The sequence below is a fragment of the Erpetoichthys calabaricus genome, chromosome 2 (genome assembly GCF_900747795.2).
Source record: "Erpetoichthys calabaricus chromosome 2, fErpCal1.3, whole genome shotgun sequence".
Classification (NCBI taxonomy): domain Eukaryota; kingdom Metazoa; phylum Chordata; class Cladistia; order Polypteriformes; family Polypteridae; genus Erpetoichthys; species Erpetoichthys calabaricus.
Window position 1 is genome coordinate 80,927,074 of NC_041395.2, and position 14,888 is coordinate 80,941,961.

The 14,888-nt window shown below is 35.9% G+C and overlaps 1 protein-coding gene across 1 annotated transcript in view; it reads right to left on the reverse strand.

Annotated features, from left to right (window-relative positions):
• Positions 1-11,312: 11,312 nt before the first annotated feature.
• LOC114642144 (cathepsin S-like) overlaps positions 11,313-14,888 on the reverse strand; it is a 34,847-nt gene continuing 31,271 nt past the window's right edge. Inside the window, exons 7-8 of the mRNA XM_028791127.2 lie at positions 13,465-13,567; positions 11,313-13,301 (exon numbers count right to left, since the gene is read on the reverse strand). Coding sequence (XP_028646960.1) covers positions 13,202-13,301; positions 13,465-13,567 — 203 coding nt within the window. The 3' untranslated portion in view covers positions 11,313-13,201. The remainder of the gene's footprint in view (positions 13,302-13,464; positions 13,568-14,888) is intronic.

Here is a 14,888-nt window from a genome sequence, read left to right on the forward strand (position 1 = left end):
TTAGGCTGTGCTGGAAGTTATAAAAATACAGCATTTAATTTAGAATAATTTGCAAAATAAAATATATTTTGAAGACTTTTTAGGCAGTGACAGGAGCACATTCTCTAGCACAAGAATATTTTCTGCCTTTTTTGTATCTGATCACCTTGTATTATCTACAGATAGACATTTGGCTAAAAAATATTTACCTGCTTAAAACTCATAATGAAACAGCCTGTTGATTAACTGTAAGGTGCAGCTTGACCAGAAGTACTACAGATTTCGAGTGTGTGTGAGTAACAAGTTCCTTTTCGAATTTTTCATCTGAGCATCACTGCAGTAGAAGTGAGTGCCCATCTCACAGTGTGTCCATGTTACACAGTGAGAACATTTTTATAGGAAAGATATTTTTTTCTCATGTTACACTTTGTCATTTTTAATTACTAGTAAAACTTGCAGACCTACAGTCTTAAAATAAAATGCTACAAAGGCTAGATTTAAACAACGGTAAACTGTTCATCCACATAAGAACTTACACTTGATTATGAATTCTAAACATGTATCATGTCCTGAAGAATAACTGATAGATGGGCTTGCAGGGATCATGCTCTAATTACAATAAGGTTTTATACCCACCAGTAAAGTTCCCACCAGGTTGCTGCTACCTAAATGTTTATAAATTTCTAGAACATATAAGGTCACAAGCTTTCAATTAAGACCAAGATGAAGGTTCGAGCCCCATTAGTTTGCAAGTCATACCATAACAAATGGACAGACATCAACATTTTAAATGTATAGATTCTCCCTACAGAGATGTCTGTTTGGGTGTCTATGAAGTATTAAAGCCAGTTCTTGATGTAGTTTAGTCTCCTGAAGCCAGGGCTACTAGGACATGTACTGATGCATTTGACTCCTTTGCTACAAGTAAAGGATGTGAACTAAAGGCTTATGCTACTTTTGCCACCATTAGAAACATGCATCATGTAACTGAATGGCAGACCACCAGGAATCACAAGATGAGAGTTGGGGTGCCAATTTGGTGAACCTCCTTTAATACAGACAATAACAGATGCACTATGGCACTAATAAAATGTCTGCAACATTAGCTCGAGGCTAAGTTTACGGTTCAATAGCAGTAGTGAGTATAGGAGCTCCATCTCGCTCGGAAGCTTGATCTAAATGACTCTTCACCTTCTGGGGGCCATCCTTCTTTATAGTGGCAGGACCAGAAGTGGACCAGGACATTGTGGGTGAAGCCAGGCATCCTGGGAGACTTCTCAGCGCTGCGGGTAAAAAAAGAACAAACAGCAAGAGTCCTGTCTGTCTCAGGGTGGCATGGTTTACCTCCTTCGAGCTTTAAAAGTGATCCCTGGGTGCACATGCACGACAAGCCTCATTATGGCTCTTCATCTTGTTAAAGAGTTGTGTTTAACAAAACAACAGAAGAAATCTGCAAACATTTAAGGAAATGAGTAGCTTCCATTACTTGGATCCTTGTTTCCTAACTAAGAAAGAGTTTTTAAATTGAGTAATAAATGAGAGATTAAAGAGAGAAAATTTGAAGCTGAAATGTTATTCCTTAAAATGTGTCCATCCATCTATCTGTCCAGTCACCGAATCCACTTAATTTTGTTTAAGACCCATATCAGTTGGCACTTATCCTAGCAGCACTGGCTATAAGTAGGCCTATCCAGAGTGCCAGTCCATCACGCTCACTCTTACATCTACATTTAGTCACAACGGTATAATTCAAAGTATCTAGTCAGTCAAAAAACATGTCTTTGGGTTGTGGGAGGAAAACTGGAGTGCCTGGAGAAAAATACATTGCAGACATAGGAAGAACATTAGGAGAACTTTAATGAGAACAGGCCATTCAGACCAACCAGCTCACCAATCCTACTCAGAAAGATTCTCCAAAATATCATAAATTCAAGATACATGCAAAGTTCACACAGATAATAACCATGTTCAAATCCACTTAATGCAAATTCTGGGTTGCATGACACTGGAGGCTTTCACTACAGCAGTAAGCAAAAATCAGGAAACAGTCCAGGATAGAATGCCAATTCATCTCATGGACATACTGTAGGTCTCATAATCTTCTCAACTCTGTGGATGTGGGAGGATAATCAAAATACATGGAAGGGACATAAGGAGAATGTGCAGCGACCCAGTGTGGATTCAAACCTAGAGACTGGATATGTGAAGCAGTATCCCTAACCACAATTATGAAACTTTTAATCAAATACTTTCTCCTTCCACTGTCACAAAGCATCATTAGTAATTCAAACCAATATTTTCCAATAACATTCATCCATTTTCCAACCCACTGAAATCCGAACACAGGGTCATGGGGATCTGCTGGAGCCAATCCCAGCCAACTCAGGGCACAAGGCAGGAACCAATCCCGGGCAGGGTGCCAACCCACTGCAGCCAATAACATTTCCTTAACTAATTATTTTCACCAGCTTCACCTTGGCCTAACTATGGCTCTTGACGTTGATAGCTATTTCTTACTTTTGTATAGCTTTATATCTTGAACTAGAAAAACAGTTGAGAAACTCAAACAGTTTTACTAATGCTAATAACAACAACAACAATACCCACCCTGTTCAGTTACTGCTGGAGTTGATTTAGTCCCAGTCTTCAGTGTTTAAAGCCGCACAAAGGGAACTCCTACCAGACAGTGCACAGTGGCAGTCAACGAGTTTTTCTCATATGTGTTTGCTTTGCATGGTCAGGTGTGCCCTTTTCTACCACACACAATCTTTCTATATTTAATCTCAGCTTCCGTTAAGCCAAGACTTCAGAGCAGCGAATTCAAAAAGAACATAAAAGAGCACAGCAGCCGTTCTGTACTTGAAAGAGGGGGTGCTACCTGCGGTGTTTGAAAGACAAAGCCTTTCAGACCACCAATATAGCACTTCTCTTTTTACACATTACCAGTAGATTAATGAATCTGAATTAAAGGCAGGCATTCCATACATTACTTGTTGTCATTAATTAAACTGTAACAGGATTAAAAGGTAAAACTGATTTTGCTGTTGTTTAATGCAGCACAATAATCACCCTCCAAACATCTGCATTTATGTATGTTATAGCTAAAGTTGCATGAAAAGCTGTCAGAAATTATTTTGTCAAATGCAAAGCATTCACTGACAAGCAGCATGAAAGTGCAATTGTGTGCCAGGGAATAAACAGAAGCACAGATATCTACTCGCTATAACACATGTTTATACTCTTAATGTGTCTGTCATTATTGCTTTTCTAGTATTATTATGACTAATAACTGTACATTTAACAAATATGAGTGACTGCCATTTTGTGTGAGACCTGCTGTCATGTCTTGGTCTGGCAACCCTACAACTCTGAACTAGAGAAGTAACAAATCTTTATATATATATATATATATATAATATATATATATATATATATATATATATATATATATATAAATATATATATATATATATATATACATACACATACACACTGGTAAAAAAAAAAAAAAGTCACACACTCTATTATTGAAGACACACTCTATTGTTTTTTTGGACTGCCTTTAGCTTTGATAACAGCATGCATTCGTTGTGGTGTCATTACGATAAGCTTATGCAATGTCACAACATTTATTTCTGTCCTGCAGAAGCTAGTGTGGTGTAGAGGTTAAGGCTTTGGATTTCAAACCCTGAGGTGGTAGGTTTAAATCCTGCTACTGACACTGAGTGACCACGAGCAAGTCACAGGACCTGCCTTTGCTCCAATAGGAAAAGTAAGGAAATGTAACCAATTGTATCATATAGGTCAGTAAATGTAAATGCATTAATCTTTCACCAAGGTCTTGTATTGATGATGGGTGGTTCGGACTGCTGCGAAAAGTCTTTTCCAGCACATCCCAAAGATACTCAATGTGTTTAAGGTTTGGACTCTGTGGTGGTCAATCCATCTGTGAAAATGATGTCTCATGCTCCCCGAACCACTCTTTGACAATTTGAGCCCAATGAATTCTGGCATTTTCATCTTGGAACATACCCGTGCCATCAGGGAAGAAAAAATCCATTGATAGAAAATCCTGGTCATTCATTATATTCAGGTAGTCAGCTAACCTCATTTTTTGGGCACATAACATTGCTGAACCTAGACCTGACCAACCGAAGAAACCCCAGATCATAACACTGCCCCCACAGAATTGTGTGGTAGGCACAAGGCATGATGGGTGCATCACATCATCCGCCTCTCTTTTTATGCGCCCACTGATGATGTGCCCTGATGTGCCCACTGATAAATGGTTTTCCTAAGGCTACACAGCTGTTCAGTCCCAATACCTTGAGCTATGTTTGGATTGTGTGTGTGGAAATACTCTTACTTTCACTATTAAACATAGCCGTGAGTTCTATTGTTGATTTTTAATGAATTGAGTTCACTAAACGTTTAAGTGATCTCCAATCACAATTATTCAAGATTTTTTCTAACCATATTTCTTCCTTGAAGATGGTGGTACACCACTATTCTTCCAGGTTTTAATAATGCGTTGGACAGTTCTTAACCCACTTTTAGTAGTTTCAGCTATCTTCTTTATTGTTTTCTTTGTTTGATGACTCTTTTTTTGGGCATGTGTTATACACACAGACAAACATGCACACACACACACATATATACAGTGTATATATACAGTAATACACACAACGGAAATAATTGTAATTAATATTCTTTCTATTTAAATAGAGTGCCTGGTTTGTACCCAGTGCCCTTCTTTGTCTGTGTCTAGTATGCATATTCAAGTTAAGTCATGTTAAGTTTATTTTTATGTTTACATACAGGAGTACATTCAATTCTTACTTCTATGTCCTTCCTGTGTCTAAATGGTTTCATCTAGGTTTTATCCTCAATAGTTTGTGATAGGTTAGTGGGTGACTATAACGTGTCCCAGTATCACTTTATGTGTGTGTATGTGTGTGTCCTAATGGAGTCTGCAGTAAACTGGCAGCTTGCCCAGAGATGGTTCCAGCCTTGTGCTCAACATTCCTGAAATAGGCCTCACCCACATCACCCTGAATTGGATTAAGCAGGTTTGGGAATGTTATTTTAAATACTAATTAATTTTAATTATACTAATAAATTATTATTACCCCATGATTCTTACTGAATTTAATGGGTTCAAAAAAATGGATGGATTTTATTATTAAGATGATCTTTGATCACAGAAAAAATATAAATATATATATTTTTAAATATTCAAAAAGCAGGGGCATTTTTAAAAGGTCGGAATAATTGAACTTAATTACACAGGCAATGATGAAAACTTATAAGCTACTATCAAATATTAAATTGAATGTATTTATCCCATATATTAATGTTGCTCATTACTAACATCAAGACACCAGTCTGTCACAAGACGCAGGCAAACAAGCCACAAGCACAGCTGAAAATGCTGATTTAGTATTAGTAGTACGCTTTTAAAATGTGTAGGCAGCATAAGGTACAGGGCAGGAGCCAGACAGTCTCACTTAGTAATTCTTTTGCACTGGGCAAGTTAATTTAAATTGTGCATTAAAGATCAAATCTTGTCACCTTTTAAAGATTCACCATCTGTTTGCCAAAATCAAGATCTTATCTTGATAGCCTTAGTTTAGACCTACCTCGTGTTTTTTAATTCACACAAATCTTAACTTGATTAGTTTAGCAAGTTCCATATATTCACCTTGTCTCTGTTAAGTTTGAATTTGTTAGTTTTGTACAGTTCTACTTTTTACATTCTAGGTTATATAATGCTCTCAGAGTTTTTGCATCATTTAGACGTTTGCTACTCTGAGCTGCTCCTTCATTGTATCTGCCACTACTCTGTGTGTTCAAATATGAAGCAGGCCAACCAGTATGTTTTACCAGATGTTGACTGCTGTTTTTCAGCTTTGAGTGCACCTACCTCAGTGACAGGAATTCTCTTAACTCATACTAACTAAGCCAAAGATTCCATGGTAATGCTTTTTAATGCAAACCAGTCTCTAAAGTGAGAGAGAGAGAGAGATGGAGATACAAAAGCAGCCTAATACCTCCTATTTAGTACAATATTTGTTGTAAAAACAAAAAAGGTGTTCCTTGAGCTCAGTATCAGGTTTCATTCTAGAAGATGGCCAGTTCTTGTATTTAAAGTAGCAGCCACAAATTCCAATCAAGTGCTACAGCTACCTTATAATTTTGTATCTGTGTATTGAAATTTTGGAAGAACTGATAAGAGCAACAGTTGGTATGTCACTTTCTTCTTTCTAGTGACTGGGCTATAATGTCAAGGTCATTGTTCTCCCAAGCGTAATGCCTATCATCCTGGCAATGTTAGCGGATCTCTTTCACATGACTTGCTAACCCTGCTCCTCTCTATGACTTTCCTCTATGCTGTAATGGTGGAGAGCATGCAAAAGAAAATCAATGATGCAGCTCTTAGGTTGTTTTGGAAACTGTAACTACTGTATGCTATCTACACGAGCCTTTCTGAGAACCCTCATTTACAACAGCCAGAAAAATGAAAACTCCAGCAGAAAGTGGGAAATGAGAAGCATTCAGACATTCAAACATAGTCAGATGTGCTGTCACAGGACCATACTGATAATATTCTTGAAAAAAAAATGCCTATAGCTGGATTTGAACTATGACTTTAAAGAAGACACAACAGGTAGTTAGTAAATTGTTTTAGTCAAAAGACACTTGGTCCTAGCTCAGAACACATAAAAAACCCATTACAGTACGGACTTGGGATATCCAGGTGAGTCCCTGTAAATTGCTCAGCTCTTCTTATCTAAATGATCATGTAGATCTAAACAGCTGCCAACTTTCCCATCATCTGATAATACCATAGTTCATTGTGGTTCATTGATATTAATATCTTTGGTCTATTTTATACATGTACTGTAGTCAGCTTGCCCTGGTTACAAAAAATATTAGGGTAGTGTGTATTACATTTTTATGTTGAAGTTTCAGCAAACTGATTAGTATACAACATGACAGAAATTACATACATTGTTTCAGAAAAGAAAAGAGGTAATGAGTTTTTTTTAACAGGAGTTTACCCTTTGGGATTTCACATTCACTGAAAAATCAGATGTCATTTACATTTTGTGCCAGAACTGGCAAAGTGAAATAAACCCTCAGTGAGTTTGTGATCTTACTGACAGGATACCCTGAGGTAAATAAAAAAAAAAAGAGATGAACTCTCTAGTCTGTCCCTATTGCATCAGCATGCATTCACACCATAGCATTTTTGTGGGCCTTACAGTGTCCATCAAGTCATTTTCTAGTGGTCCTTATTTTGAATTGCAGTGCCAACAACAGGCTTCAGGGTCAGTGGCAGTGACTTGGGCATGGCACTGTGATACTGCTCATCTAGAACAGTGTTTTCCAAACTCAGGCCTGGTATAGAGCTGGACCTGTGGTTTTTGTTGCAACTGATTTATTAATCCTAGATTAACTGAAAATGTTGTTTTTTACCTTTGATGTGCTAATACAGAGTTTCCCCATTTAAGTTAACTTTAACAAAGACAGTTTTGCTTTATCCAAAGAAGCTTTTTGTTTCTCTAAGCTAACTTTGTAAGATTTCGCATTCACTGGCATTAGCAGCAACCATTCATTAGCCCTCAATTATTAAATTTGTTGGAACGAAACCCAGAAGACAGAGTTGTACTTCTGGATTCAGTATGGAAAATCATGCATCTAGCTAACTGAAGAAGGTGAAGTAGTTTAACAAAAATGAAATTTTAATTGTTATTGGAGGTACAGAAATAATAAGAAATACTAATGACACCATTTTTCTTTTTATTAAGTCAGATTTCCAGGTTTGTCCATTCCTTTTCTTGTCATGTGATCACATGTTATTCATTTAATTTTTGCTGATTTCAGTGAACATCCATTTCTTTTATTGCCGATAAGTTTGTGTAATACGTAGGATAGCTCCATTAAGGCCTATCTGTTTGTTGAGGTCATTACTGTGGTGTTCCAAGATTTCCCATTAGATAATTTAAGTTTTCCACTTTGTTGCTGCGAGAACTCCAGCAATTGTTAGATCAGGTTAGACACTTACTAATACTGTACTTAACCATACAGCCTGTTTGACTAACCCAAAATATATGAGTTCCTTTAAGTTCACTAATGTAGTATAACAGGATTTAATATACATGTCCAAAGAATTGGGTGAAAGATTAAATGGACAATCTAAATGTATAATAATTGTAACTTCAAAAACATATATATATTTTTTTTTGTTGCTGAAGGTTTGTTGTGGGGGAATGAATTCAACATTTATTACGCTAGAAAAAGCTGAATCAGAAGTTTCCCAGATATGTTTAAATAAACGTCCTCTTATTTAAACTTTACCTTTTAAAATGCTCTTGGTGGAATCACATGTTCTAGTCTGCATGTGTGCTGTGAATAAAGTGCTCCATTTTTTTTCCATTAGAGGAGTTCAAGATGAGCCCAGACAACCAACCAGTTAGAAATTTAAACAAAAAAATGATAAACTTTGAAAAGTGGAAGGATTCCACTTCCAGCAAAAGCTGTTAAAGACAGGAAACGTTCAAGGATATTTGTTCCTAACAAGACCAACGTATGGTACTACCTCTGCAGCTTGACAACCAATAAATGATACATTAAATGTTGTGTTAGGGTGAATCTGTGTTGTTAAAAAGTGTTTGGAATCGAGCCAGGGTGCAACAGCCAGAGAACAAACTCTAACCAATATCTTTGTCAGAAAAGCTCTTTTAGTTTTAACTTTTTGAATGATACAGTTTTCAAAATGTATCTAATAGATCAAATTCTGAAAAACCCAATGTGCCATTAAAGTCTAAGACAATGCATTAGTTCTTGTTGCAGCCGCTTTCCTATAGTGTGGCCTAACTCTTAGCACATGAGTTTTTTATAACCTGAATGAAGCTGAATAAATACTTACAGTAGCAAAAGAAAGAACAGGAAATGAAGGATGACAAAGAAATCAAGCAGAGTATGCTTGCTGACAAGCTACACTGAGAACAACAACTCAGATAAACTTCACTTCTTGCTCTTGCTCTTTGAGTGGTCAGTGGAATGGCCAGTCTCATAATTAATGAACTTATTTTATTCAGTTCATTAACAAGGTGCAACATTGACATTAAATTGTCAATCTGTGTTCTGTAAGTATCTAACCATCAGTTTTAACCTTTTTTCTGAGAACAGAATCGTTATAATGATCTTGGCTAAAAATGATTAAATCCATGCCTATATTGGACCACATTCATTGGTACACTTCAGAATTTACATTCACAGTAAAAGAGCGAAGAATAAAAGTATTGGTTTGAGTTTGACATTTTTGGCTTTTCAATACACAATGTGATGGAAATGTGTATGTTACTTTGTTTCTTTCCTTTTATTCCATCCTTTTTCAGGTGTGGTTCTCCCATTTTCCCCATGTTGGTAAAAGTGTAACAATACACAGCTTCTACTTAGTATGGGGTTTTGACTTTTTTATATATCTTGAATGTAGCTACATAACCAAAGGCTAATCACAATTCAAACTTTGAACATGGGACATTTTATACCAAAAAGAATTCTCAAATACCTCATGATGTAAAATGTTTGTTGTGATGTTGCACTAAAAATAAAATATGTAATTTGGTGGGAACAGAACATTTGTCTTTCTTATTTCACTCAATTTCAAAAGCTGATCACCTGCTGCAAAAACATCACTTATGAGTATGTAGGTTTATATTTCTGTACATGTAAATATTTAACCACTAGAGGGAAAATTTGCAGCTGTTTCCAGTAGAGGATACAAAGGTACAAGCAGCCCAATAAAATTTACCATTTCACTGCTGGGCACACTAATCCACACACATCCTCACCCACACTAAACACCAGTTAATCTAACACACGTTGGTTTAAGATGAAGGAAGGAAACAACGTACACAGGTAGAAATCTCTATTCCTAAATGACATAGTAAAGTGATACATGCGTTAAAAATAAATATGCATAATAACACTCGGAAATAAAACACTAAGCTGGTTAAGTGAGACATACCTGTTTGAAGGAACCCAAATTTTCCTCAGATGTGGATAGGATCTTTGAAGCACACACGTTTCTTATTTCATCTTCATGTAAGCACCAAGAACATTCTGACACTGCTTTATTTCAAATCAGTATTCACAATTCAAATTTTAAAAACTATGTTCAGCTGTCTAAAATAAATTGGAATTTTCAGGAGCAGAACATTAAAATACATTCATATATTAAAAACATTTCTCTCTGTTTTTTATTAATTTTACCTGTACATGAATAATATCCAATGAAGGAGAACGGAAGATATGCCAATATGAAGAATGAACATTCTGCTGTCTTAGATGGTAGGTATGAAAAAGTCTTTATAATTTCCCCATTAGGCCAGCTGGGTGAAACATTGAATCACATTGGCACCCCATAACTTTTAGTGACACCTCAGTTTTGGACTGGCATAACTTTGGTAAAAAGATCACATACTTTCCTCATGTCACCACATTGGTTGCTCTAGTAATTAATCCTTAAACTACTCTTACAATTTGTATTTGCTATTATAATCCTGGCTTACACAAGCACCCTTTTCATACAATATTATGCTGTGTATCAAATGATATTTTCTAAACAGAATGTCAGAATATCTATACAGTAAAAAAGCTTATGTGCAGCTAGGTCATGTAACAAGGCCTTGGTCTGAGACACATAAGGTAATCTCCATGAGAATGAAAACAAAACAAACTGAGAGTATGGGAATGACCAATGTAAATCCACATCTAAACCATGAGGATATGCAATAATGTAATGGACACAAATAAAGACATTTTGAATCAAGAAAGACTAGGGGATTCGTTAGTCAAAAGGAGCTGGTAAAAACAAAAATCATTGTCTGGGCAGCAGTTAGTAGGAGCATAACAGATACAAGAATGAATCATCAAACCAGAAAAACAAAAAAACAAAGTCAAAAATAAAATTGGTAAACGTTTCAACCATAGCTAGAAATCCTTATCCCTAACAGAACAAATTGCAAGAGAAGATGACTGATTTCTGTTATTACTCCAAGCTTAAAGGTCTGAAGCTGTGTGCCACCATCTTAAACAGGTACAGCTTGAAGACACCCAGCCCCACCCACATTGTGTTCACAGGCTGTGCCCATTTGAAGAGCAGTGGTATCTTTGCCATATAAAACATTCCTATGACAATGAGAAAAATGCACAAAATAGTGGCACCTGTGAGAGACAACAGCCAAAGGATGGCACAGAAATTATGCCATTGTAAAAATGATGACATATTTTGAACAAATTGCATAAACTTAAATGACAAAAAATGAGTTCCAGAGGTTTAATAATATCAATTCAGAACAAGAAGTGTTATAGTACATTATTTTATGTTGATTTTTTCAGTATCTGGCTTAATAAAAATTTTGCAAGTTTTCATCATTATATTTTTGTTTGTTAGCATTGCCACTTTGGTAATGAATTGTAAGTGTTGGCATCATCACTACTGTGTGACTTCCGGAAGTGACAATGATGATGTTACTACAGTACTGGTATATAAGATGATATATGATGCATTAAAGCAGGTATTTAAGTTTCTGGATAAACAGAAAAACAAACACACCCTGCTAGTTGGTGAAGATTTTTTGGTAGCCAGGAAATTTTTTCTAATTCTTTTAAGATTTATTTTTTGTTTTATATACTGGACTTTGACACTTTGGTGTGTTTATATTTTCTTGTTGCGGTTTTCGCACTTTAAAACGTTATGGTTTGGTCTGCATTTCATCTCCAGGTACAAACCAATTCATTGTTTTGTTTTACCAATTTCAGCGTTTTAGTGGCAGGACAACTAGGACCTTCAATCGACCAGAAAGTATTCATTCAAAACTTGGAATGCCAATGTCCCTGAACTGAATTAATGCTGCAGTGATGGGGTCCACAATGAGAGATGAATCGGTGACTGCAGTCATTGCTGTTTATGTATGATACGTTACTGAGTTCAAGGGGGCAATTAGTTTTTCATGTAATTGCCTGCCTTTCTTCAACAGATAAATAACGTAAGTTATCAATTTTTTTGCTTTCATTTTGTTCAATGTTCCTTTACTTTAATATTATGTTTTAGTTGAAGATTTGATAACAACTTGCTGATTGTAATTCATGGTCACTGGGGAGCAGAAATGGGTGCAATATAGGAACCAGCAATGGATGGGATTCATCACAAGGCACACTCATGCAAAAACCGCAACACTTTAGATTCCTCACTCAGCTTAACATTCATGACTTTATATATAATATAAAATAATTTGCCTGGGGCAAATTTATCCTGGAGCTATCCATGGTTAACTCCTGCCTTGTACCCAGTGCTGCCATGATTAGCTCCAGTCTCTGTGACAACAAACAAAATGAAGTGAGTTTGATAACATCTGAAAGGATTAATCAAATGCGATCAAGTGATCTGCTCTGCTGAATCAGTTTTTCAAGTGTATTGGAAACTGGTTATGCATCTCTTAGAGGCAATGAAATGGGAGGGACTCTAAAAAAGGAGTACCAATGCTGTTGCCGCAAGAACAACAAAAAAATTATTAACAGAAATTCTGTTATTCAATAATAGTAACACAAGTCTAAAATTAAAAGTGCATTCACTCTTTAAGTAAAAAATAATTAAAATGTTACACAGCTGATAAACCATGAAATGGTATGCTAAACGAGCACTGAATTACTTCTGTCTTCCTATTGTTAAACAGGAAGAGTTACTCAGAAAGACAGTCGTTTTTTGACCCATCATGTGCAGATTTGTTCTCAGTCAAACTTTCTTTTCTCAACCTTATCTTTGTTTTAGTTTTAAGTATCTGCTAGGCTCATTTATATGCAAATGTTTTCTTTCAATTTTACTAGAGTTAGACTAGAGTTTATATCATACAGTATAAAATGTCAGTGGAGTCATAGTCTTTGTGACACTGTGGTATTTTGTCAGTGGGCTAATGTGTGACATCATTTTGTTCACAATCCACGAGCTCAGTCTGGCAGTTCATGTGCTTCATACTGTGTGACACTTGGTGTCTCCTTTGCTTATAGTGATACCATTAAACAGTATTTTTTTCAATTTGATTAATCTAGCAAAGAAAGATAAATTTACAATAAAGTGAATTAAAAAAGGAAAACTTTAGGAAGAAGAAGAAATTACGTAGCAGCCAGTCTCTTAATGTTGTTGTCGAAGAGTTTACATGACTGGGTAACTGGGGAACAGGGCGATGCCACACTGATTATTTTTGTTTCTTGACATTCTAATGTACCCGTTGTCTCCAAAAGATGCCCCCCAGCTGTGAATGACAAAAACAATTTACATGTTCAGAAATACTTTTCTTAGGAGAAGTATGAAAATCATGCTATGAAAAATCTGTACATATTCACAACATATTTGAATATTTAAAGAGTCTTTGTGTTTAATATCATTATTCTGTTATTCTGTTCTATAATTCTTACCTGTTCTTTACAAGCCAGTAATCCTGCCCATTCAGGGTCCCATAACCAACAACCAATACTCCGTGGTTTATTTTCTGTGAGCAGCTTGGATCATCGTACACACCTGAAGCAGGAAGACAAGTTTTTGTTTACAAATAGCAGCAAAGCGTTTCTATCGAGCTCATAATCAGAAGATACGTCTTGGCTTCAATTTATCTATTTGCTTATTTATATTTTTTTAAAGTTGAGTTATGCATTCTGCATATGGGTTCAAAAATACCACAGGCTAAATACTTTTGAAACACTCAAGCAAAAAGTAGGAACAGGATTGCATTTTATTACAAGGGCTCATCTCCTGTGTCACTCTTCTCAAAAATCACTTAAAGGAAGTTAAAGATTAAGAAGAGTAGAATTCATTACTCTGCTCTCTTCTCAGCTCTTTCTACACATATATTAAGCCGCTTCTGTACTTGGTAATGCTGTAGATACACAAATCGCTAAAGTTTTTAACTACAGTTTAATGATTTTTTATGAACAGTTATTTGAATTTTCTGTATAACTTTCATTTATAAATGATCTATTATAAAGCTCTCTAAATGGAGAGACTGAGGAAAAGAACATGATCACCATAATTAGGAAATTGTCAGGAGAGTTTTGCCTCATCTTGTTTTTTGTTGATTTCATTAATTATCTCTGCTCCACCGCTTGGTTTATATTTTGTCTTGTGTTTTTTATGTATCCAAATTCCTTGCTATTTATATTTTTTGTTTTCATGGATGACACATAATAGTTGTAAGTTACTTTCAGGTGTAAAAGGAGACATTCTTTATTAGTCTACTTTTTTTTCTTTGTTTATTTATGGTCTCTTTTTATTATTTGAATATAAGATTATACCATTTTTGTGAATTTAAATTTGCTCATAAATAAGTTATTTTTTTCCAAGTTGCTCTTCTTGTGTTTGGGAAGGGGTTTGATGTTTTTTGTCTCAGGTCACAACAGAAACATTGTACTCATTGTATGAAAATGCATCAAACAGAAAAGCCATTTGTTTCACACATGAATGCTTAGACGCCGTCTGTCAAAGGCTGCTGCAATTCTGCTCCAACCATTTTCTGTGAATGTCAACTCACTTTAAGGTGCACATTGATCTCCCATTGGCCACTATGCACCCCTGTGGACTGCTGAGAATTGAAGTCCTCTGAGTAGTTCTGCCACAGATTCATTCCAATAGAAAACTCTTTACTGAATAAAAATACAGCAACACTGTACTGTAAGCGCCTAATGAAACTAATGATTTTACTTTGCTCTTCTTACAGATCACAAGAAACACTGATATGACCTGCAAATAAGACAAAGCTGGGTTACACAGTTGGTATTACGGTATCAGGAGTTGCTGTTACAGTCTTCATCATGAGATGCTGCCCTCTACAGGCAACGATTAGCAC